The sequence below is a fragment of the Microtus pennsylvanicus genome, chromosome 14 (assembly GCF_037038515.1).
Source record: "Microtus pennsylvanicus isolate mMicPen1 chromosome 14, mMicPen1.hap1, whole genome shotgun sequence".
Taxonomy (NCBI): Eukaryota; Metazoa; Chordata; class Mammalia; order Rodentia; family Cricetidae; genus Microtus; species Microtus pennsylvanicus.
The window spans coordinates 16,416,173-16,438,637 of NC_134592.1; the positions used below are offsets into that span (position 1 = coordinate 16,416,173).

Below are 22,465 nucleotides of genomic sequence, written 5' to 3' on the forward strand. Positions count from 1 at the left end.
AAACAGCAAGGGAAAAGAACACAAATGGGTCCAACCTGGTGACTTTACAGTATGACATCATAATCACACTGGGGAGAACAGTATGGTTGGTTTACCTTCCCTCCAACCCCCCCCCCCAAAATAATCTTCTCGTGCTTTAAGTAAGGTAACAGTTTTATGTTAGGCTGCATGTATAGCTACTCCTGGCCACAGATTGGACAAGTCTGGTACAAACTGGTGAATTGAAATGTTTCTTACATGGGGGCGGAGTCTCAGCTCAACCCCATTGTTTCTGCACAGGCTCGTGAGCTGAGTGCTGAAGGTGTTAGGCCTTGCAAGGGATGGTGAAATCTGGATTTTCATATAATAGGTCCTGGCTTGCTTTCTAGAGCTTTGTAAAGGCCCTGTGTGGTAGGTTCAAGTATGCTGTTTACCTTGCACTGCTTGGTTTTTGTAGGTGTTAATTTTGTTGCTGCTTACTGCTCTGTTTTCATGGTTTTGGGCTCTGCCCTTTCCTAGTATTATCTGTAACTTTTCTGCATGTAAATAGTCTTTCCTTTTAGAAAAATACTAAGCTTTATAAAGTAGCAATGAAAAAGGCGTTTAGTAAGAACAAAACCCCTGCGTGGGCAGGGCAAGTCCCTCCTTGGGGGACACCATCCATGGTGATTTGCAGTAGGAAATGAGGTTGGTGCTGAGGTCTAACAAACCTTCTGTTCTCGGAGTTTGATGCAGTAGTAGCATTCACTAACTGGAGGAGCATTACAGCTTTCCTTTTCAGTGATGAATTTCAGTTTTCTTGGGATATGTCTTTTCTCTTTTATAAAGCATATACTCTATAAGGATGCTTTAAAAACTTTCTATATGGAAACTATGTCATTTGAATCAATAATGAAAGGTTGAGGGGAACTAATAGAGAGGGAAAGCATATTTGATTTGCTGGCATTAAAAATATTATATAGCCAGGCGATAGTGGCACATGCCTTTAATCCCAGCACTTTGTAGGCAGAGGCAGGAGGATCTCTGTGAGTTCAAGGCCAGTCTGGTATACTAGAGCTGGTTCCAGGACAGCCAGAACTGTTACACAGAGAAACCCTATCTCAAAAAACAAACAAACAAAAATGTTATTATGTGCTTGGGGGATAGAGAGAAGGCTCAGTTGATAAAGTGCTTATCCTGTGAGCATGAGGACCTGAGTTCAATCACCACACCCACATAAAAGCCAGGCATGCTGGCTCCCCTGTGATGTCAGTGCTGGGGAGGGCCTGGCAAAAGGACCTCTGAGTCAGACCTCAGTTCTGGCAGAAGGACTTCTGTTGGCCAGCCAGTATAGCTGAGTCAGTGAATTTGGGGTTCAGTGGGACACTGTAAAAAATGAGGTGTTAAGTAATTTCAAGAAGACATCCAACAGTTGCTTCTGACCTTCACACACATGTATGCATACCTCCCACCTGCCACACACACACACACACACACACACACACACACACACGCACGCGCGCACACACACACACAAATATATAATTATATAAAATCTCTGGGTGGCCCAGAGGTAGAATACTTAACTCTCAGTAGGATTAATCCCCACTGCTGAAAAATCTTAGTAATTTTCTTCCTCCCTCACTTTCCCCTCCTATTTTGTCCACTGCTTCTCTGTCTTCTTTCTTCCAAACATACATAGTAATTCCAATCAATTATGGTGTAGTAGAACTCATTAATTTTACTGTAGTAATGAATTGAATTTATTTCCAGCAAGAGAATTTCAAGAGTTAGGTTGGGAACTGGGGACATACCTCACTTGGTAGAATACTTGCCCAGCACACATAAGCCCCTGGGAATAGTCTGCAGCACTGACTGGACCAAGTGTAGTTGCACATGCCTAAAATCTCAGCACTCAGGAGGGATAGGCCAGAGGATTGGAAGGTCAAATTCATCTTTGTCTAAAGCAAGTTTAGGGTCAGCCTAAGATACATGATGAGACCCTGTTGGGGAAAAATCATAAAGTTAACTTTTTACTCAGCAGTTAATAATTATGAGACAAAAAAGCAAAGCAAAACAACAAAATTTACCATGTTGTATAGGCCTTAAAATTCTCCCTGATAGGTTGAAAATACTTAAAAGAAGCCAGGTGGTGGTGCTCACCTTTAATGTCCAGCACTGCGGCGGGAGGAGGGGGGAGCAGAGACAGGTGGGTCTCTGTGAGTTTGAGGCCAGCCTGGTCTGCAAGAGTGAGTTCCAGGACAGCTAGAGCCAAACAGTGAAACCCTGTCTTGAAAAACCAGGGAGAAAAAAAGAAATGCTTAAAAGACAAAGCAGTTTCAAATTACAAATAGATGTGGTATTATTTTTAAAAAACATTTAGTGTTAAAAGTCATTTTGTACTAGTTGAAATTCTGTAATAAAAAGACTGTCTGGTGGGTTTGGGGGTGGTACACACCTTTAATCCCAGCACTCAGGAGTCAGAGGAGGTGGATCTCTGAGTTTGAGGTCAGCCTGATCTATGGAGAGAGTTCCAGGACAGCCAGAGCTACAAAGAGAAACCCTGTCTCAAAAACAAACAAACAAAAGTCAAAACTGAAGGACTGTCTAGAGTTTTGGAGATGGCTTAGCAGGTAAAGCATTTGCAATGCACCCATATGAATGCTGAGAGGCAGTAATTCGGTGCTTAGGAGGTAGGTAGACAAGGGATTTCCAGAGCAATCTGTATAGTTGGACTAGCCGAATCAGTCAGCTCTTGGTTCAGAATGAGAGACCCTGACTCAAAATATAAGACAGAGAGCAGTCAAAGAAGAAACCCTATGTCAAGCTCTGGCCTTCTGCAAACACCCATGTACACACAAAGATCATCCAGTTTCTAACTTTTGCTTTGGTTATAGTTAAATGAAGAATCCAAATAAAGTTTAATACTGTGTCAACTTTAAGTTTAATTTGGGGACTAGAGAGATGGCTCACTGGTTAAGAGCATGTACTGCTTTTGTAAAGGACCCAAGTTTGGTTCCCAGTACCCATACTTATACAACTAACTCTAATTCTAGTTTCAGGGTACCAGACATACTCTTCTGGCTTCCATTGGGCACTTCTACTCATGTACTCTGGGATGGCTAGTTTTATGTCAACTTGATATGAGCTAGAGTTATTTGGGAAAAGAGAGCCTCAATTGAGAAAAATGTCATGACCCAATCGGACTGTGGGCAAGCCTGTAGTGCATTTTCTTGTTTGATGTGGGAGAACCCAGCTCACTGTGGGTGGTGCCCCCCAGGGCTTGTGGTCATGGATGCTATAAGAAAGCAGGCTGAATAAGCCATGAGGAGCAAGCTGGGAAACAACATTCTTCCATGGTTTCTACCTTCAGTTTCTGCCCTGATTTTCCTCAGTGATGGACTGTGTTGTGAAACTACAAGCTATAATAAATCCTTCCCTAAGTTGTTTTTGTTCATGGTATTTTCTCACAAATACATAAACCCTAACTAAGACATACAATACCCCCACACAACCACGTATTTAAAAATCAAATAAAATTAATTACTGTTAAGGTTGCCAATGCAAATAGGATCTAATACTTGTAGTCTGACTTTTCTGTCTCATCTGCCAGCTCTCAAAAGACTACATGGAATCTTCTTATTAATTATAAAAGCTTACCCGATAGCATAGACTTATTTTTAGCTAGCTCTTGTAACTTAAAATTAACCCATTTCTGTTAATCTATGTGCTGCCCCATGGCTCGTTTACCTCATCTACACACTGGATCATGCTCACTCTGCATTTTATGGCATCTCTGTCTTCTTCCTAGCATCCTGTGTACCTGAAAATCCTGCCTAGCTATTGGCCATTCACCTTTTTATTAAACAATGAGAATGACATATTTTCACAGTATACAAAAAGATAACTTTACAACATTTCCCCCTTTTTGTCTAAGTAAAAAGGGAAGTGTTTAACTCTAACACAGTAAAGCTATATATATTGAGAACAATTTTCAGGTCAGAATTACATTTCCGCCAGCAGAGGCAGGTGGATCTCTGTGAGTTCGAGGCCAGACTGGTCTACAAGAGTTAGTCCAGGACAGGCTCCAAAGCCACAGAGAAACCTATCTCAAAAAACCAAAAAAAAAAAAAAAAAAAAAAGAATTTCCAATGTTTAGTTCATTTGTATTTGGCAATTTGGGGGAAATAACTTTATTATTTTTCTTGCCTTGGTGAGTTTAAAGTTCTGTACCTAATTTATCTTTTATTATAACTAAGGAAAACTATAACTACTACTATCTAGTCTTCAACTCTATCAAAGACCTGAGAAGGATATATTACTTTAGCAAACAGGAAGTACAGAGCAAGCAACTTCCAAAAATAAAGAAATGACAGAAACAGCTGACTGGTTGCCTGTACAGTCACCCAGTTTTCCTCTGCAGCTTTGGGGCAACCATCTTTCGATTCACAGGTCTAGAATATCTGTCAGGCTTCTTTGTGAAGCAGGAATTTTTGAAGCACTGTCTTACCTTGTTTTGGCAAAGGTTGATAGTTGCTTTTCTTTGTGTCCTGCTAGTCCAATTTGGAAGCATGCTGTCAGCAGTCAAAGCAAGGGCAGCCCCTTGCCCAAATGGCTAGCCTGTGCCATAAAGAAAACAAACTTCATATGGAGAGTCTTCTATGCCCATCTTTCTTTTTTAAAGTAGATTGGTGCTGCCACGAGTAGCCATGTCTCACTGTCATGAAAAGTCTTATATTATAAAGAAAGAATATTAAATCAAAATTTTAAATGCTATATTCTGTAGGTCTTTGAAATATTTAAAGATTACCTATCTATCTAAAATGTATCTCTGCATGACCTTGAAAACATACCTAAAATGACTGTAAGTTTGATAGTTATAGATGACTGTTAACCAGTATTTATTGTCCTAAATAGCTTTCAAAGACTAAAACTTTATATAACCTTTTAAATAAGCTACATACGTTCAATACCTTAAATATGAATAGAACAAATATGCAGTATAACAAAAATAACCTTAAATTTGTACCAATATACAAAACCCATACTAATGTAAAATACTTAAGACCGGTAGTTGCTTTTTTAGTTTAAGAGTAGATTCAGTAATCTGCCCTTTTATCCTATCTTTTCTAAATTCCCCATTTTTCTTTTCAGAATGAGATCCTTGAATCTAATTTCCTTTGTTAAACTTTTTTCCACCATTACCAATAACAGCTTGTAACCAACCCCTTAAGCAATGATAATCATCCATAACCAACCAAATGACCAAAAACCATCCATTTCACACCTTGGGAATGTGGTGGGTGTTGTCTTCTCTACACTACTTCCTGTTGTCTGGGAATGTGGGAATCTTTGGGGGACCCAGAGAAAACTAGGGCAATAGTCAGGTCTTATCTAGAATAGTCTATGAGGCTGGACCATCTCAGTCAGCAGTCTTGAAACTGTTCTGGGTGCAGAACTTTAAGGAAACTGCAGCAGAGTCATTCTGAGAGGCTGGATCACCTGGACCACCTGTTTTCATTGGTGTTTGGGCCCCTGGTTCTGAAAAAACACATGCTTTCAAAGGTTAATGCCTCCATTAACACAAGTATGAAACGTGCACAAGTCAGTTAAAGATGGCTTTTTTTTTATGTTTGAGCAGGTAAAATATACACCACCTATCTTCTGTTTTTTTTTTTTTTTTTTTAGGTTTATTTCTTTATGTCTGTAGCCAGGATTTTCAGGGGTTTTTCCCCAAATCAAACCTGATCCTTTTTAATCTTGAACAAATCCACAGCCTTTTGTTTGCTATGAAAATAAAAGCATAACCTTTTCTCCAACACAACATATTTTTTGACTTCCAGTTTGAAGTTAAGATATTTTAAAAATATTTAGGTTGGTTTAATTTAGTAGTTTCCACAATCCAATGTCTCTTAGCAGCTGTTTGTTCATCAGCAATCAAAAAATTCAAAGACAACACAATAACATACAGGACCCAAACTCCCTTTGTATTTCCCATCTCTACATGGCTTATTCTTTTTTTTCTTACAACTTTACTCATTCTGTAAAGAACTTATTATTTTCAGCTATTTATTTATTTCTATGTCTGTCTCTACCAATTTTTCCTTAAGCCTATGCAAATTATTAAACACACTGTAGCCTGCTTAGAGGCTTTTTATTTTTTTCCTGTCTGAATCTACTTTATTATGTATCTAACTTTTTCTGTCTTCATGAGGAAAATCATAAATCCACCAAGGCTGATTACCTCCTGGTGCACTGGCCACTCACGCTCACAGGCAGCTGCTGGGAGACATGTCTCTGTACAGTGGCCAGCATGAGAGACATGAGCTAGGAAGCTGTGTTTGGCTCCATTTATTGTGTGTTTATAACCTTTTTAAGCTTCCTCAAGGGTTAATGTGGATATATGTGGCTGGACATTGGATGCCATTTGTAGGCAGATTTTCTGTTCCTCTAGTCAGCTCTCAAATCACAACACAGAGATTTATTATTAATTGTGAAAGCTGAGCTGTTAGCTTAGGCTTGCTTCTAACTACACCTCATAACTTAAATTAACCCATTTCTGTCATCTACCTGGTGCCACATGACTCGTGGCTTTAACCTTTTTTACTGCAGGTCTGTATCCATTGGTGACTCTGCCTTCTTTCCAGTGTTTTTCCTGCTCTGAAAATCCTGCTAGCGATTGGCCATTCCGTTTTTTATTAAACCAATCAGAATGATATGTTTTTGCAGTATACAGAAAGATTATTCCACAGCAATACCTAATTTACTTACTGATAATTACACAAAGAAATAAAATCATCTTACAAACATTTTTTTCCTTTCTCCTGTTCTCTCCTTTGCCTTGGCTCGTAAAAATGAGAAAAATGCAAAATAAGGAAAAAAAGTCACAGAATATCAGTATCAACCAATGTGAGATGTGTTGTTGTTGATTAAGCAAAATTTAACAATGATTTTGTTATTTTAAGAAACCAGATGAACGCTGGACATGGTGATGCATGCTTTTAATACTAGCAGCCAAAACAGAGGTTGGTAGATCTCTTTGTTTGAGGTGAACCTGGGTTTACAGAGCAGTTCCAGGTCAGCTGGGGCTCTGTAGTAATGTCCTGTCTGAAGAAAGGAAGGAAGGAAGAAAAGAACACTTCCATTGTATGTAGCACTTTACTATTTAGAAAACTAACATTTGCTCATTTATTTCATTCTCTCAGAATCCTTTGCAAGAAGCACATTTTAAAAGAGGCAAACCATGCCTGGTTCATCTCTGGGTTTCTGGGTTCTCGTTGTGGTCTTCCCAGTTATCTCATTCAGCTGACTGTTGAGTAAACCTGCTCATAGGTACTCAGTCATGAGATAAGCAGAGGAACGTGAGAGTATGATATGCTTTAAGATGTTCTCTGAAGATGGTGTCACACGCACTGTCATTAGTCACAAGTGAGAGGTAAAGTTACGATGCACTCACTCTTGCACATTCGATTTTGATTCTAAGAAATTCTGTGAGACATTTACTGTGTCACACACTCCGTGTCATGCTTTCTGCAGACCAGGCTCCATCTCAGCTGATTCATTGCTTAGCTTGAAAATGCTTCCCAGCCCAGCTTGCATTTCTAAAGAATTATTTGGGTGTGTGTGATATTCACAGGACTATTGTATTTGGACTAGAACCCATTTCTGAATAATAATATTTTGCCTGACCATATAAAGAAAGTTCTGATTTCAAATTGTGGTTTGAGCCCAGTTTTTGTAGAGAAATATTCAGAATTTCTGAGGAAAGGAGAACAAGTATTGCTGGAGAAAAAGATGAGTCTTTGGGGACTTGGAATGGGTGTGTAACTTCCTTTTCTTCTAACTTCTCAAAGTTAATACATTTCTTCCCATGTTGTCTGCTAAGTTCTAAGGTCCCTTTCTTTTCCTTTCTCTACTCAAATGTCACAGTACATTTAAGCCCGTGAGTTTGAAAAAGCCATGTTCATCCCCTATTGTATTAGGTCAGGGACTAATAGTGAGTTCAAGACAATTTTATCTTGTCAATTTGACCTAAACAATGCCTTGGCTTTTTGACTTACTATATAAAAATAACTTTTATTAGAATCTTTGCTTTATGAGTTTTACTCTGAAACTGTTTATTCATCGTGCAAGCCTTTTGTTTGGTTGGATTCTTTGAGATGAGATCTCACTATGCTGCTCATGTCGGCTTCAAATTCCCAGGCTCAACTGATCCTCCTGCCTTGGCCTCCTTAGCATCAGGAACCACAGGTGCAAACTATAGTGCCCAACTTATTAGAAAAAAGCACTTTAATTTGTTGTTATTCTGTGTACATATGATAAACACTGGGTGTGTACACAGGCCTGCCATGGTGAATATAGGGGCCTGAAGTCAGCTTTGTGGACTCAGTTCTCTCTCCACCTTTGTGTGGATTCCAGAGAAAACTCAGGTCGTTGGCTTACAGAGCAGCACTTTCACCTGCTGGACCATCTGGCTTAGTGGCTCACTTTCTGTTTTTCCTGTTTGTTTCAACTGGAGACAGTGTAATGTAGCTTTATATGTGGTTTCTGTGGTAAAACATATAAACTGTGAGTCCCATGTAATTCTCTCCTTCTTCCCTCTTTTCATCTTTCTTGAGAAAGCATAGACAAGCTTCACTGTGTGTAGCTGAGGGTCTTTCTGCCCTAGGTTCTTAAGTACTTGGGGTTACAAACATGTACTTCTGTGCCTAATATAATTTTTTGTTTTTAATGACTACCTTGAAATAGCAAAAAAAGAATAAAAATCATTTTCTGTTAAGATTACTTATTGGAGCTGCAGAGATGGCTCAGCATTTGCTCTTCCAAAGGACCTGGGTTTGATTCCCAGCACCCATATGGAAGCTCACAACCATCTCTTAACTCCAGTCCCAGGGGATCTGTTGCCTTCTTCTGGCCTCCATATGCACTACATGCATGTGGTACACAGACATGCATGCAGATAAAATACTTATCCACTTAAAGGCAAAATCTTAATAAGATTATTATTTTTATATGTGTGTGTCTCCATGGGTTTATATGCACCATGTGAGTACATATCCGTTAGGGCATCAGATCCCCTAGACTAGAATTCCATATGGTTGTAAGACATCATGTAGGCTCCATGAATTAAACTCAACTCCTCTGCAAGAGCAGCAAGTGCTCTTAACCACTGAACCCCATGAAATTAATTTTTATAATATATTTTTAATAATAGGACCTCAAATTATTATCACTTTGAAGTGTAATCAGTATAAAATTAATAGTAATAGACACACTGAGAAAGAGAAGGTTGCAGGGCTAGAGAGGTGGCTCATGGGTAAAAGGGTTTGCTATGCAAGCTTAAAGACCTGTGTTTAGATCCCAGAACCCATGTAACCAGGCCTTATGGTTACACTTGTTCCCATAACCCCAGCACTGTGGGGCTGGAGAGCACAAGGCCTTCTCGCTTCAGTGAGAGACCCTGTCTCCAGGGACTAAGGCGAGAGTGATAAAGTGATAACCTGATGTCCCTGTCAGCCTCCACATGAGTGTACAGGCACAAGTGCATCCAGTGGGGAAGGCTGGGCTGTTTCTTGGCTGCCATCTGCAGTCCTGGAGGAGGTGATTTACACTGATTCCTGCTCCAGCTTGCTGATCTGGTGTTTTTCCTGTGGCCAAGAGTTCTGTCACATCTAGAATTTTGCTAGGTAAGCGACACATGCCCATAGTGTAAAGTACTTGAAGAATCTAGAGCAATGTTATTTACTGAGTCAGACTTCAGTAATAGGTCCCTCCTCCACCTTTTATATCCAATTTAAATTCCTTGTTGGAAAGATAGGAAAGTTTTAAATAAATATAAAACTTTTATATAAAAATCCAAAAATAAACCTTTGTTTTTATAATATGGCAAGCATCTCTATTTTGGTAAAGTTAGCCTATTATATGAATGGCATTTTGTATTTCAGAATTTTGCAATTTAGAGAACCACAAGCCATTTCAAACCTTTAACGTGAGTGCTTTATATTTTCATTTAGTACTGTAAGTCAGCATGCTAGTCATTATATAGGACAGAATGGAGACAACAGAGAGACCTAATGTGTATTGGAGGAAAGTCACGAGAGGAAGGAAGTTAGGAACTTCAGAATGAGGAGTGGTTATGAGTCAGTAGAGCTGTCAGTGAGAACTCTTCATCAGAGGGAGAAAAACAAGCAGGATTCTGTGGGAAGCAAGAGCAGGAAATACACCAGACGTTGATGGTCAGTTGACTTTTCAAAATGGTGCCAAAAGCATGGGACTTCACCATGTAACTGGAGCAACTGCTTTCCCATGAAGAGAATCGGGTGCCTGCCATATTGAACACCTGTCTCATACCACACACAAAAATGAACTTGGTAAGGATCATGGCCCTAAATTTTGTATTCAAAACCATAAAAGCTCTTAGAAGAGGTAGGAGTAAATCTTCATGGTACTGTGTGAAAAAACCAAAAAGAAGATAAATTAGATAGGTTTCATAAAGATTTAAGACTCTAATGTTTCAAAAGGCAATGGGAAAGAGAAATGGCACACAGAATGGGAAAAGTAACTGCCAGGCCTAGTGCCTGGCCAGGGACTCAGCTAACCGGCTCCTGTCAGGGAAGGAGTAGGCATGTGCTCCATTATTGGACCTTACATGCAGTCTCCTCTGCTTTCTTCTAGGATGATGTCTTGTGCTTCCCCTTAAAACCATTGAGCACCTCTTTCAGCTCTGCTGCCCGCTTCAAAGTGGAAGGTGTAGACTGTTGGATGGAGAGGCTCTTCAGCCAAGAGCTCTTGATCCTTTCATGATTAGCTTGTGCATAGGACATCTCCTGATTTCATTTTAAACTTTGATTTTAAAAATTCCAACCATTTTACAGGTTTTGCTTATTTTAAAGTACAAATTTAGAAATCACCTAAACATATTTAAGTCGGCCAACAGCATTGTAACATGATTCACATGTTAGCGCTCATGCTTTTAATTTCCATTGCTGTTTTTTTTCCCCCAGAGTGCTCTGCTCTGTCAGCTGTCCTAAGCCATGGTGTTAGCTGGTTAGAGACTCGTTTGGCTCACCAACAACAGAGCCCAGGCAGGAAGACAGAGCATGGAAAACCTAAAGTTCTCCTTCCCATTGTCTCCCATTAAGTGAGAGTTGTTCTGGAAATACATTGTGTGAGCAGGTGGTGGTGGCTTGTGCATTTCTGAGCAGGTGGAAACCTGTTGTGAGTTTTATACTTCTGTTTTACTGGAGACAAGACACGTGGGGTACTGCATCCCTTGCCTTCTAGGTAATTTCTGCCCAGGTTTCCTGAACCAAAGAAAAGATGACTGCAATTGGCCATTTCCTAGTAGAATAGGGCACATACATTTCTAAATAGGTCTTGCTGTGTGTTTGTCCAGGCTGGTTGGCTAATACTGTCTTTATCCACTTCCTTGTAAACAGTTGCGCTCCACCAAGAGATGCTGGACGATGCACAGAAGAAACTGATGAACTTAGTGAGCAGCACAGAAGGAAAAGTAGACAAGTGAGCTTTGTCTTTTGACTCCTCCTGGGTTACAGGAATTGCTGTTAGGGAACAGTGGAGCTACAACAGAGGTGTACACCTGACCACGTTTTCAAGAAGCAGTTTGCTTTTCTTACAGAGTGAGGTGTAGATAGTTGTCACGACAGCCAGTAGAGTAACTTACCTTCTTTGATTTTTAAAGTCTGTTTCTCCCAATTCATTTCTTTTCTCAAAACCATATTCAAGAGTTAGAAGAAAAATCACTCCTGCAGAGTGGTGTCACATGCCTTTAATCCCAGCACTAGAGGCAGGTATGATCAAGACTAGCCTGGTCTATAGATCAAGTTCCAGGATAGCCAAGGCTACACAGAGAAACCTTGTCTAGAAAAAAATTATTGCTTATACATGAAATACTTAGAAAGTAAAAGGTTTATTTTAATATTTTCCCCTCTTTTTTTTTTTTGAGACATGACTTCTCTGCATAGCTCTGGCTGGCTGTCTTGGAACTCACTTTGTAGATCAGGCTGGCCTCAAATTCAGAGATCTGCCTGCTTCTGCCTCCCAAGTGCTGGGATTAAGAGCGTGCGCCACCTCCACCTGGCATATTTTTCCCTTTTTACTACCCTTAAGTAAACATATCTAGCATGTTTAAATGTTTAAAGGTTGGAAGAGGCCGCTTGTTGGTTCCTGGCCGCCTAGCCAGCTTAGACCCAGAATAATCACACAGAAACTGTATTAATTAAATCATTGCTTGGCCCCTTAGCTATAACTTCTTATTGGTTAACTCCTATATCTTAATTTAACCCATTTCTATGAATCTGTGTAGAGCCATGTGGCAGTGGCTTACCGGCAAAGTTTTGGCATGTCTGACTCTGGTGGCGGCTCCATTGCTTCTCCTCTGACTCTGCCCTTCTGTGTTCCCAGCATTCAGCCTAGCTTTCCCTCCCTACCTAAGCTCTGCCTTGCTATAGTTCCAAAGCAGTTTCTTTGTTCATTAATGGTAATCACAGCACACAGAGGGGACCCCCGCATCAGATTAGGTCTAAAATCTAGTTATCCATGCAATAATATCTCACTTAATAGTTTAAAATTTAAGGTTTTATTTTAAACTTTCAGTAAATGTGGTTGGGGACATATAACATCATTTCTCTTGCATGTGAGAATCACCTAGTCAGGTGTTGAAAATTGCTTATAAGATACCTCCTCAGTTGATTATGAGTCTGAAGACTTGGTGGGCTAATAAGTGATTTTTTAAAAAAGTATACATTTTGGATTGTCTGAAATATTCCTAGTTAGACTTCTCTAATAAGCTGCTTTAGAATACCTTATTATTCAATTTTTATAATTAAGCCACTCATTGTTTAAGTTTGGGTATACTTGTGTTAGTAAGGTAGGCCATGTTAGGTAGGCCTAAGCTGTTTCTGCCTTGATTTTCCTAGAGTCCTTATGAGAAACCTCTTCGTTGGTCATTTCCATGCACCTAAAAATCAGCGTCATGAAGTGCTACAACTGATGGGCAGCATCCTGGGTGTTAAAAGGGAGGAAATGGAGCAGGTAACTAGACAGCAAAACCACTCTAACTCCCCCTTTCTCTTTAGTTCTCTCATTCTCTGGTCTCCCCCACCCCACCTTTCTTCTCTTTTTCTCTCTTTCACTGGGCATGGAACCTAGCATGTGTTTCACATGTTGAGTAAGCATTCCACCACTGAGCTACATCCTGGTTCTTATGCTAAATATGTTTATAACTAATTACTTTTAATAGGGGCATAGTAGAAAATGTCTCTTTTTAATGTATATATAACAGGTTTAATACAATTTTCTTAATCAAAGAGATAGATTTGTTCAGTTTGTACTGATGTTAGTTTAGTTTACAACTTACAAACTAATTCTCACATCAGATTGTTGACATTTTTGAGATGTAACCGTGCCCAGAACATTTATTTCAGATTGTGCCTAGGGGCATTATATTTTCTCTATATCTTCGGTCAGTAGTAGGAAACATTTAATGGAATTTGAATTATAAAGCATGATTTACTGTTCCCTGAAATCACATAAGAGAGGTTCTTATTTTTCTTGTCTTATGTGGTAATATTTTTCTGTTTGAAAATGTTCGTGCAGTTGTTTGCTGAAGATCAAGGAGGTGTTACTCGGTGGATGACAGGATGGCTTGGAGGAGGATCGAAAAGTGTGCCCAGTACACCTTTGAGACCAAATCAGCAATCTGTGTTTAATAGTGTAAGACCCAGTTTTACTCTTGCTGAACATGAATAATGAAATGATTAAATATCACATTCATTTGCATAGTGACAGATTTCTTTTTACATCATCTCATACAATCATAGTGATATAACCAAATATTTTCTTTCAGTCCTTTTCAGAACTTTTTGTTAAATTTCTGGAAACAGAATCTCATCCATCTGTCCCACCTCCAAAGCTGTCTGTTCATGACTTGAGACCACTGGATTCTCCAGGGAGAAGGAACACTAGCACACCCGGAAGTGCCAAAGGTAAACCTCAGTGCTGAAAGTCAGACGTTTAACTTATGACTTAGATTTATGGTGACACTAAGTTTTCAGTGTTTTTTTTTTGTTTGTTTGTTTTGATTTTTCAAGACAGGGTTTCTCCGTAGCTTTGGTGCCTGTCCTGGAACTAGCTCTTGTAGACCAGGCTGGCCTCGAACTCACAGAGATCCGCCTGCCTCTGCCACCCGGGTGCTGGGATTAAAGACGTGCGCCACCAACGCCTGGCTCGTTTTCAGTGTTTTTTAAATATGTAATACTGCTTTCAAAATTCTAATGTCACCAAATTTGGGTTTTATGTGTTGTATCTTGTTATTTATTTGCTTTAATTAATGTCAATAGTATAAAATGTTTTCACTTATATGTCAAAATAATTTTTTTTGAGAATCATTTTGTCTACATGAGAAACATTTCATTGGTCACTTCCACACAGCTCCAGATCATATATATTGTAGTATATTTATAGTCATTTGATTTTATTCCCTTTATCAGTGTAAGCCGGTTTTAATTACTCTCCTGGAAATGGTGGTGAACTGGTTACATCTTTGTTTTGTTGCCGGTTTTCATTTCTCTCTGATGGCAGTCATTACTAATCAAAGTTAGATGCACATAGTTTGAAAATCATTTTCAGCTTTGGACTTCTTGTATTCAATAACCAAACTTTGTCACATAAATAATAAATGTAAGGTTGGTTCAGTTAACTGACCTAATCCAAAGAATGTGGACAAGCACCCTTAGTGGCAAAGATCTGTCTGGAAGGAAGTGGTTGGTGGCTGCATGTGTATACAGTTTTGGTCCCGCTGAGTTGTAAAGTCCTTATTTCATACTGATGATATTGGCATATAGTAAAATTTCTGGAGTTGAAATTGAATTATCCACGAGACTGTGAACCAATTCTCTTTTTTTTCATATAATTTAAATTTACATATTTTAATTTGGACTCATATATTTTAGTATAGAGTTAAGGTATATATCATATGCTTTATAGTTCATATCACATACCATAGTTAAATTTGAATAAAATATTAAATAAATTCTGTTTTATAATTTTTAAAACTTCTTTAGTTAAGACAGATGTTTCTGGTTTTTTGAACTTTTATATGAAGGTGAGGTAATAAAGTTTATCTCTCACTAAGATACAAGGTTTGGCTGCTGAATTCAGTAAAAAGTCACTTAGGAGGTACAGACTGCTGAGGACATTTTTCTTTTCATGTTGTACTAGGTCCTAGTTTCTTAAGAGAGATTCTTATGTTCTTCAGCGAAAAGTCTGCTCATTTATCTGCATTTCCTATCATTCGCTCTCCCTTTCCTTTCCTTCCCTCCCTCCCGACCTCCCTTCTTCTCTCCCACCCTCTCTTTCTCTTGCTTTCTTTCTCACCATCTCCCTTACCTTCCTCAGCTGAACTCAGCTTGAGTGTATGTATCAGTCAGAGGTGAACTGTGTTGTGGCAGAGTTTGCATGGAGAATACAAGCAGGTGTTCCTACTGTATTCACCAGTGTGCGGAGCTTAGTCCCCACGCTGCGTTCATCATTGTGAAAAACTGTTTCTACACTGTTCACTACTGTAGACATTAGTGTCCAGCTGTGTTCACAGTGTAGAGATTAGTGTCCAGCTGTGTTCACAGTATAGAGATTAGTGTCCAGCTGTGTTCACAGTGTAGACATTAGTGTCCAGCTGTGTTCACAGTGTAGACATTAGTGTCCAGCTGTGTTCACAGTGTAGAGATTAGTGTCCAGCTGTGTTCACAGTGTAGAGATTGGTGTCCAGCTGTGTTCACAGTGTAGAGATTAGTGTCCAGCTGTATTCACAGTGTAGACATTAGTGTCCAGCTGTGTTCACAGTGTAGAGATTAGTGTCCAGCTGTGTTCACAGTGTAGACATTAGTGTCCAGCTGTGTTCACAGTGTAGAGATTAGTGTCCAGCTGTGTTCACAGTGTAGAGATTAGTGTCCAGCTGTGTTCACAGTGTAGACATTAGTGTCCAGCTGTGTTCACAGTGTAGAGATTAGTGTCCAGCTGTGTTCACAGTATAGAGATTAGTGTCCAGCTGTGTTCACAGTGTAGAGATTAGTGTCCAGCTGTGTTCACAGTGTAGACATTAGTGTCCAGCTGTGTTCACAGTGTAGACATTAGTGTCCAGCTGTGTTCACAGTGTAGAGATTAGTGTCCAGCTGTGTTCACAGTGTAGAGATTAGTGTCCAGCTGTGTTCACAGTGTAGACATTAGTGTCCAGCTGTGTTCACAGTGTAGAGATTAGTGTCCAGCTGTGTTCACAGTGTAGAGATTAGTGTCCAGCTGTGTTCACAGTGTAGAGATTCGTGTCCAGCTGTGTTCACAGTGTAGACATTAGTGTCCAGCTGTGTTCACAGTGTAGACATTAGTGTCCAGCTGTGTTCACAGTGTAGAGATTAGTGTCCAGCTGTGTTCACAGTGTAGAGATTGGTGTCCAGCTGTGTTCACAGTGTAGAGATTCGTGTCCAGCTGTGTTCACGGTGTAGAGAGTAGAGTCCAGCTGTGTTTACACTGTGTCAGGAGCTCTTGCAGTGTGGAGAGCTGTGGTCACATGAATCCAGCAGGGAGTCCAGACGGGCTCTGCTACTGCCGCACATCACGAGTTTGTCTCTGTCTCTGTCTTGTCTTTGTCTTTGGTGCCCACTTGTTTAGTTTCCCATTGCATAAGAAGGAACCTCGCAGGGTTTTCTTAGTTCTCACCAATGGATTTGTTAGCGTTCTTAGGTCATAAACCAGAATTCTAGCCACTAAAACCAGTCCTAAACCTATTCCAATGCAAATGAATTATAGCTTTCCAAGCCAATAGGGAAATCCTGCCACTGAGAATGGTCTCCAGCCTTTGCATGTCTACAAAGATGAGTCATGTGTGCATATATTGTTTGTTTTACTGGCAAATTAATCTAATTACTTCTATATCACTAGAGTTTGGTATGTTAGCATTTCCATAGCTATCATAATCCCTAGGAACTCAACTTCACAAGTCCTTTGTCTTTCAGGTAGGTATGGAAAGTAGCCTTGCAGCAAGACACCATTATTTCAAAACTATTACAGCCAGTCAAGCTTTCCGTTATACAGCTAGAATTTGAGGATCAAATTCTTTTATCAGTATTGTTGCACATACAAATGCCCTCTGTCCTCTTTTCTCATTCCTTTTTCTTCATTTCTTCTCCTTTATGCTGGGATCTCTGGGACCACCATGATCTGCAGTGCCTCAGCAGAAGGCAAGAAGGCAGATTAGTTCTCTGACTCTGAGTAGTTTTTTTAGGTATATTTAAGCAGAGCACAATTTGGTGACATTTTTTTCTGGCGATAAATGACTCAGTCCCTGTGCACAATAAGGCTTAAGACATGACTACATCAAAGCCAAAGCTCTTTGTAAAGTCCATATGACATCTTCCACACAGATGGGTTCTGTAGATTGACCGTATCCTGTACCTCCTATAAAGATAGGATCTGTAGATTAAGAAGCACACTATAAGGGTCTGTGGGAGGGTCCAGTGGGGTCTTGGCCACGCAAAAGTTACAAAGGTTACCAAGATATTAACTACACCAATCCCCAGCCTTTGGGCTGAAACAGGTTAAACGCCCCCACTCCCGTTTGAAGGAAGGACCACATGTGTTTAGCATTTCTGGTTACCCCTGCTTATCTGTGAGCACAAGGATCTCTGTCTTCCCACACGTTTGCCCATCTCCTTTTCATAGATAGAGTCTGCTGTAGGATCCAGAACTCAGTGCCATATTAATTTAATTAATAGGTAGCCAAATATGGAAGCCTAAAGTACATGTGGCATTGTTTTTTTAAATATCAGAAAATGCTTGGAATGACTAGAAATGAACTTTGATGAGGTTTTTATAATACACATTGGTATTCTTAAAATGTTATTTGTTTATTGTATGTGCATGTGTCTATATGTGTCTAAATATGTGTACTCCTGTATACCCTTGGAAGTCAGAGCAACTTTTGGGGGTTGGATTCTCTCCTACCATGTGGATTCTGGGGTTGAACTCAAGTTATCAGGGCTAGAGGTTTCACAGCAAATGCTTTACCTGCCGAGCTATCTTGCTGGCCCGTAGTTAGTATTTTCTGCTTAGGATTTGAGGATCTGTTGGTGTTCTTGAATAAAGAATGGCCCAAAACCTGTGCTAAAAAGTAGTGTTTTGATCAGCAGGGTGAATTAAAAATTGATAGTAGTGCTAAATTGCTTACTCATGTGCTAAAACTGAGCATGGTAGCACAGCTCCAGCTCTCAAAGGAGAGACAGGAGGAGCATCCTCCGCTGTTAGGTTCATGGCCAGCCTGAGTAGACCCCTGTCCCAGCAACAGACAGCAACAACCATGTTGGTGAGTTTTATAAAATTATTGGAACACATTTCTTAATATTAATGTGTTCAGGGTTATTTCATTTAACCTCTTTGTGAAGGGTAGAAGTCAAATCATCTTTTCTTATCTTTTAGATATAACAGAACCCAGGACAGGAAGAAGAACAGATCTGAGTCCATTCTTGGCTCCCCGCTCAGCAGCTGTGCCCCTTATTAACCCAGCTGGACATGGACCTGGTGGGCCTGGGCATCTTCTTTTGAAACCTATGTCGGATGTTCTCCCTACGTTTACACCTTTGCCAGTGTCACCTGACAACAGCGCTGGCGTTGTACTCAAAGACCTTCTAAAGCAGTAGGGCGCTTCCACGCCAGACTGTACAGCACTTTAAGGAAACCATGAACACTGTATGTATGAACTTTATCACAAAGTGGCCTTCTGGAAAGAGTTGTAGTTGTAATTTGTAATTTGTCTGTTAATAAAATTATTCATAATGCTTTTAGAAATTGCAGGTATCAGAAGAGGAAGAACTGCTATGTAATTTGCTTTTTTATTCATTTTTTCATTTTACCTAATTTAAAACTAGAAACATTTGTTTTACTTTTTTTTAATTTACAAAACTCTAAAAATGAGAGGCAAGAGTAACTGTCTGCTATCTCCTCGGACTTTCAAGCCCATTTCATATAGGGGCATGCTGTTCATCTTCTCAAATAAGGAGTTTATTCCACCACCACCCCCAAAGGTGCCTAATAAAGGCTTCTCAGCACAGAGCAGAAGATGCTCTGCGGTGTGCATCAGCCACCTGTAGAGACCTTGTGTAGGGAGAGAACAGAGCCGTTTCTGGGAGGCTGTGGCTGTCCTGAGGCAAAGTGGGTGCGTAGTTCTATGCAATTCTAGCATGTGTGTAGATTCATCTGGCCACCACAGTTAATACTCAACTCTTCGTCCAAAGGGTGCCCTGAGCTGCCTTCTTCTAGTTCTTGCTGCCCCACTTAACCTTCTGTAGTTTTGTTATTCCTGAGGGCTGTTGAAGTGAAATCACATGTTAGTGCACCCTCTTGAGTTGGGTGTTTCCACATAGCATAATCTCTGAGATCCCCCATGTTGTTTTATGGACCGGTAGTTTGCTTCCTTTTATTGTGGAGTACATGCTATGAGTAACTCATGGTATCATTTAGTTTTGAAAACTGAACTGTCCTTTTGTAAGTACCACCTAAATCTACAGGTTTCTAGCAGTTCCTAGGGTGTGTGGGTTAGCCTCAACACTTGGGAGGCAGAAGCGTGCAGATTCTTAGGAGTTTGAGGCCAGTCTGTTCTACACAATGAGTTTCAGGCTAGCCAGAGCAACAAACATAGTGAGACCCTGCCTCAAAACACGGACACACGCCAAAAAACAAATGAAACCTAAAGGTTTCCTTGCAAACTGCACAAAATCATGTAACTCTTTGTAAGTGTTACACTGTATGGCTGCATCCACATAACCCTTACACCATAGTATTACACCAGCAATACCTGGAGACCCATCACCTCCTGCCCCCGTTCTGAGCTGCGGCTGTCTGGGATGCGGCACTCCCTGCCGTACTCCAGCACCAGGTGTTTGAACTGAAAGCAGTGCTCCTGTCCTTTTTCACAAAGCCATTATGAAAGAAAGAGTCCTGACTCACAGCTCTCGTACCAGGATGTTCATATTTGTATTAGTTGTTGACGTTGTGCATTGAAAAGCCATTTCTTACATATTTTGTAAATCCAGATAAGCCTTTAAAACAGAAGAGCCTGTATAGCAAGGAAGGGTGGGAAGCAGACTAATTCAGAAATGTCCACAGCCCTGGCACCCGTCAGAGCTCAGCTGGCTTGTTTGTGAATTTCCCTGTGATAAGCTGTGTGTTTCAAAGACTGGAGGTTTCAGTTTTAATGGTGTGTTGATGTTTAAAATACCTTTTTTTCTGAAAAATTAAGTAACTGAGATAACGCTGCTTCCTTGTGTCGCCTGTGGCCTTAACTAACTTATTTCTAGTCCCCTTCTCTGCTATGTTAGAAGAAATTGCCATCAGAGAAATGTTAAGCTGCTCCCACCAGTTTCACCAACGTTAACAGATGCCTCTCACAGCCCAGTAAACCCATTGTAATTAAAACATCTTGAATTAAGCTGTCAGCCAACCTGACTTAGCAAGGCTGCTTCCTCTCAGGACCACGGGGCTGACTGGGAGCCACAGCTTCTAATGCTGCCAGCATTGAGAAAAGAGAAATTCTAAATCTGAAGCATGATTTCTGCTTAATGTGTATCATTTCAGCACACCCCAAAATTGAAACAGTTAAGCCTCAATGGTAAGTTGAGGATCTACTGATACAGGTATTTGTATGTTCCTTTACTCTTGCTCACTAGTTGGGTCATTTATTGTGTGACGAGAAAATTAAGTTCCACATGAAGCAGCCGAAAAGCTAGTTTTTATATTAAGAAAAGGAAGATGTAAAATGTTTTCTTATGTAAACAATGTGTTTTATATTTAAAGTACATTTTATGACATTGAAATTCCTTGACTGAAACAACCTGCCCTCCCCACCCATTCACTTGGCCTCAGTTTGGAAGCTGTCATGGTGGGCTCCACACCCAGGCATCAAAGAACATGGTATTACATGGCTGCTATTGAAATATATGACTTTGTCTGAAAGCTGCAGTACCTAATGTCTGTGTTGTGTGCATGCTAAGTGTTCATTGATCTAAACCAGACATGACTCATCAGCTTTTCTGAACTAAGTTGTGTCAGAGATGAACCATCTGCTCAGGGAAACTTCTTAGCAGAGAGCGAGAAGCATGCACTTTGTGTTACCCACAGGACACCACTAGCCGTAACCGGTAACTGCAGTAAGTCTGCTCTTGACAGCTTCCAGCACTCGGTAGAATCTGCAGCTGCCACAGGTTTACTGCACTGTTGGAACTGCAGTAAGTTCACTGTTGATATCTCTGTGTACCTAGCAGTGTTTTATGGTTAAGTTTTGCATTGGAAGCCACATTTTTTCACAACATTCCTAATGGTTTTCAAGTACAATGAAATACACAGTCAAGCGTTCACCCTGCCATTGGAGCTGATTGAATGTAATCATGTATGTCTGTGAGTTTTCCTTCCTGGCATTCTCGTTTGTTTTTTAAAAGGGGGAAACCAAAGCACATAAGCAAAAAGAGATGGCACGCAGCTATCCAGTTAAACATCAAGTATCACCCAAGAAAAGCCTCCAGTTCTTTTAACCTTCCAAGGACTCAGGAGCCTTCAAGTGCTTACTCAGTCAGCTATGGGGAGGAGGGGCAGGCCCAGGCCCAGGCAAAGAGATGAAAACCATAGAAAGTGCTGCATTTGGACTGGGTTTTTTTAAATGAAAGAAATTTTCATATATTGAAGCATTTAAAGCATCATCTAGCAACAAAAATTTATCTTCTGTAAATATCAGTTAAGTTAGGTAATATTTATTTTATATATTCCTATGTAAAAATAATGATCATTGTAATGTTGACATTTGTGATGATTTGCCAATCTTTACATCTTAACTTATTATGATTTAATCACTTAAAGTTGATGCATTGTCTTTATAGGAAAATAGCAAATGTGAGCAATTTCCAACTGTATCATGAGATTCGGTTGTGTTTTATATAGAGTTAAAGCCAATGCACTCTTGAATTTCTCAGGAGCATTGCAAGGCAAAAAAAAATTCTTCAAATAAAAATGACTTAAGTTGGCTGTATCTTCATCCACAATAAAAACACTTGGGAAACAGCTGCTGGCGTCTCTAGGAGGAGAAATGACTTCCATATATCGCCTCTGCTGACTGCTGACTGGGGATGTCTGCTGCTGGGATTCAGGTTGAGCCCTGGAGATGTTAAGTACAGACTACTTTAGACTCTTCAGGATTGTGTGTGAATGGAGGGGTCTGAGTGTGTAGCTGGACTTTTCCTCACTTCCCTTCAGAGGAAAGAGCGTGGATCACTGGTTGCTTAGTCTTTCTCCAAGGTAGTTAATGCATCTCATTTTCTCTTAGACATAGAACGTATTTTTAAATTATTTAAATTTACTTTATGTGCTTTGGTGTGAAGTTGTCAGATCCTCTGGAACTGGAAGTTAGACAGTTGTGAGCTGCCATGTGGGTGCTGGAGATTAACTGAACCTG

At 40.1% G+C, this 22,465-nt stretch overlaps 1 protein-coding gene across 3 annotated transcripts in view; it reads left to right on the forward strand.

Moving 5' to 3' along the window:
* Positions 1-22,042, forward strand: part of Trip11 (thyroid hormone receptor interactor 11) — a 73,183-nt gene extending 51,141 nt beyond the window's left edge. For all 3 annotated transcript variants that reach the window (XM_075948728.1, XM_075948729.1, XM_075948730.1), the window contains 5 exons: positions 11,397-11,478; positions 12,897-13,011; positions 13,576-13,692; positions 13,826-13,964; positions 18,445-22,042. In XM_075948728.1, the coding sequence (XP_075804843.1) occupies positions 11,397-11,478; positions 12,897-13,011; positions 13,576-13,692; positions 13,826-13,964; positions 18,445-18,665 (674 nt within the window). In that variant the 3' untranslated portion in view covers positions 18,666-22,042. The remainder of the gene's footprint in view (positions 1-11,396; positions 11,479-12,896; positions 13,012-13,575; positions 13,693-13,825; positions 13,965-18,444) is intronic.
* Positions 22,043-22,465: the final 423 nt, after the last annotated feature.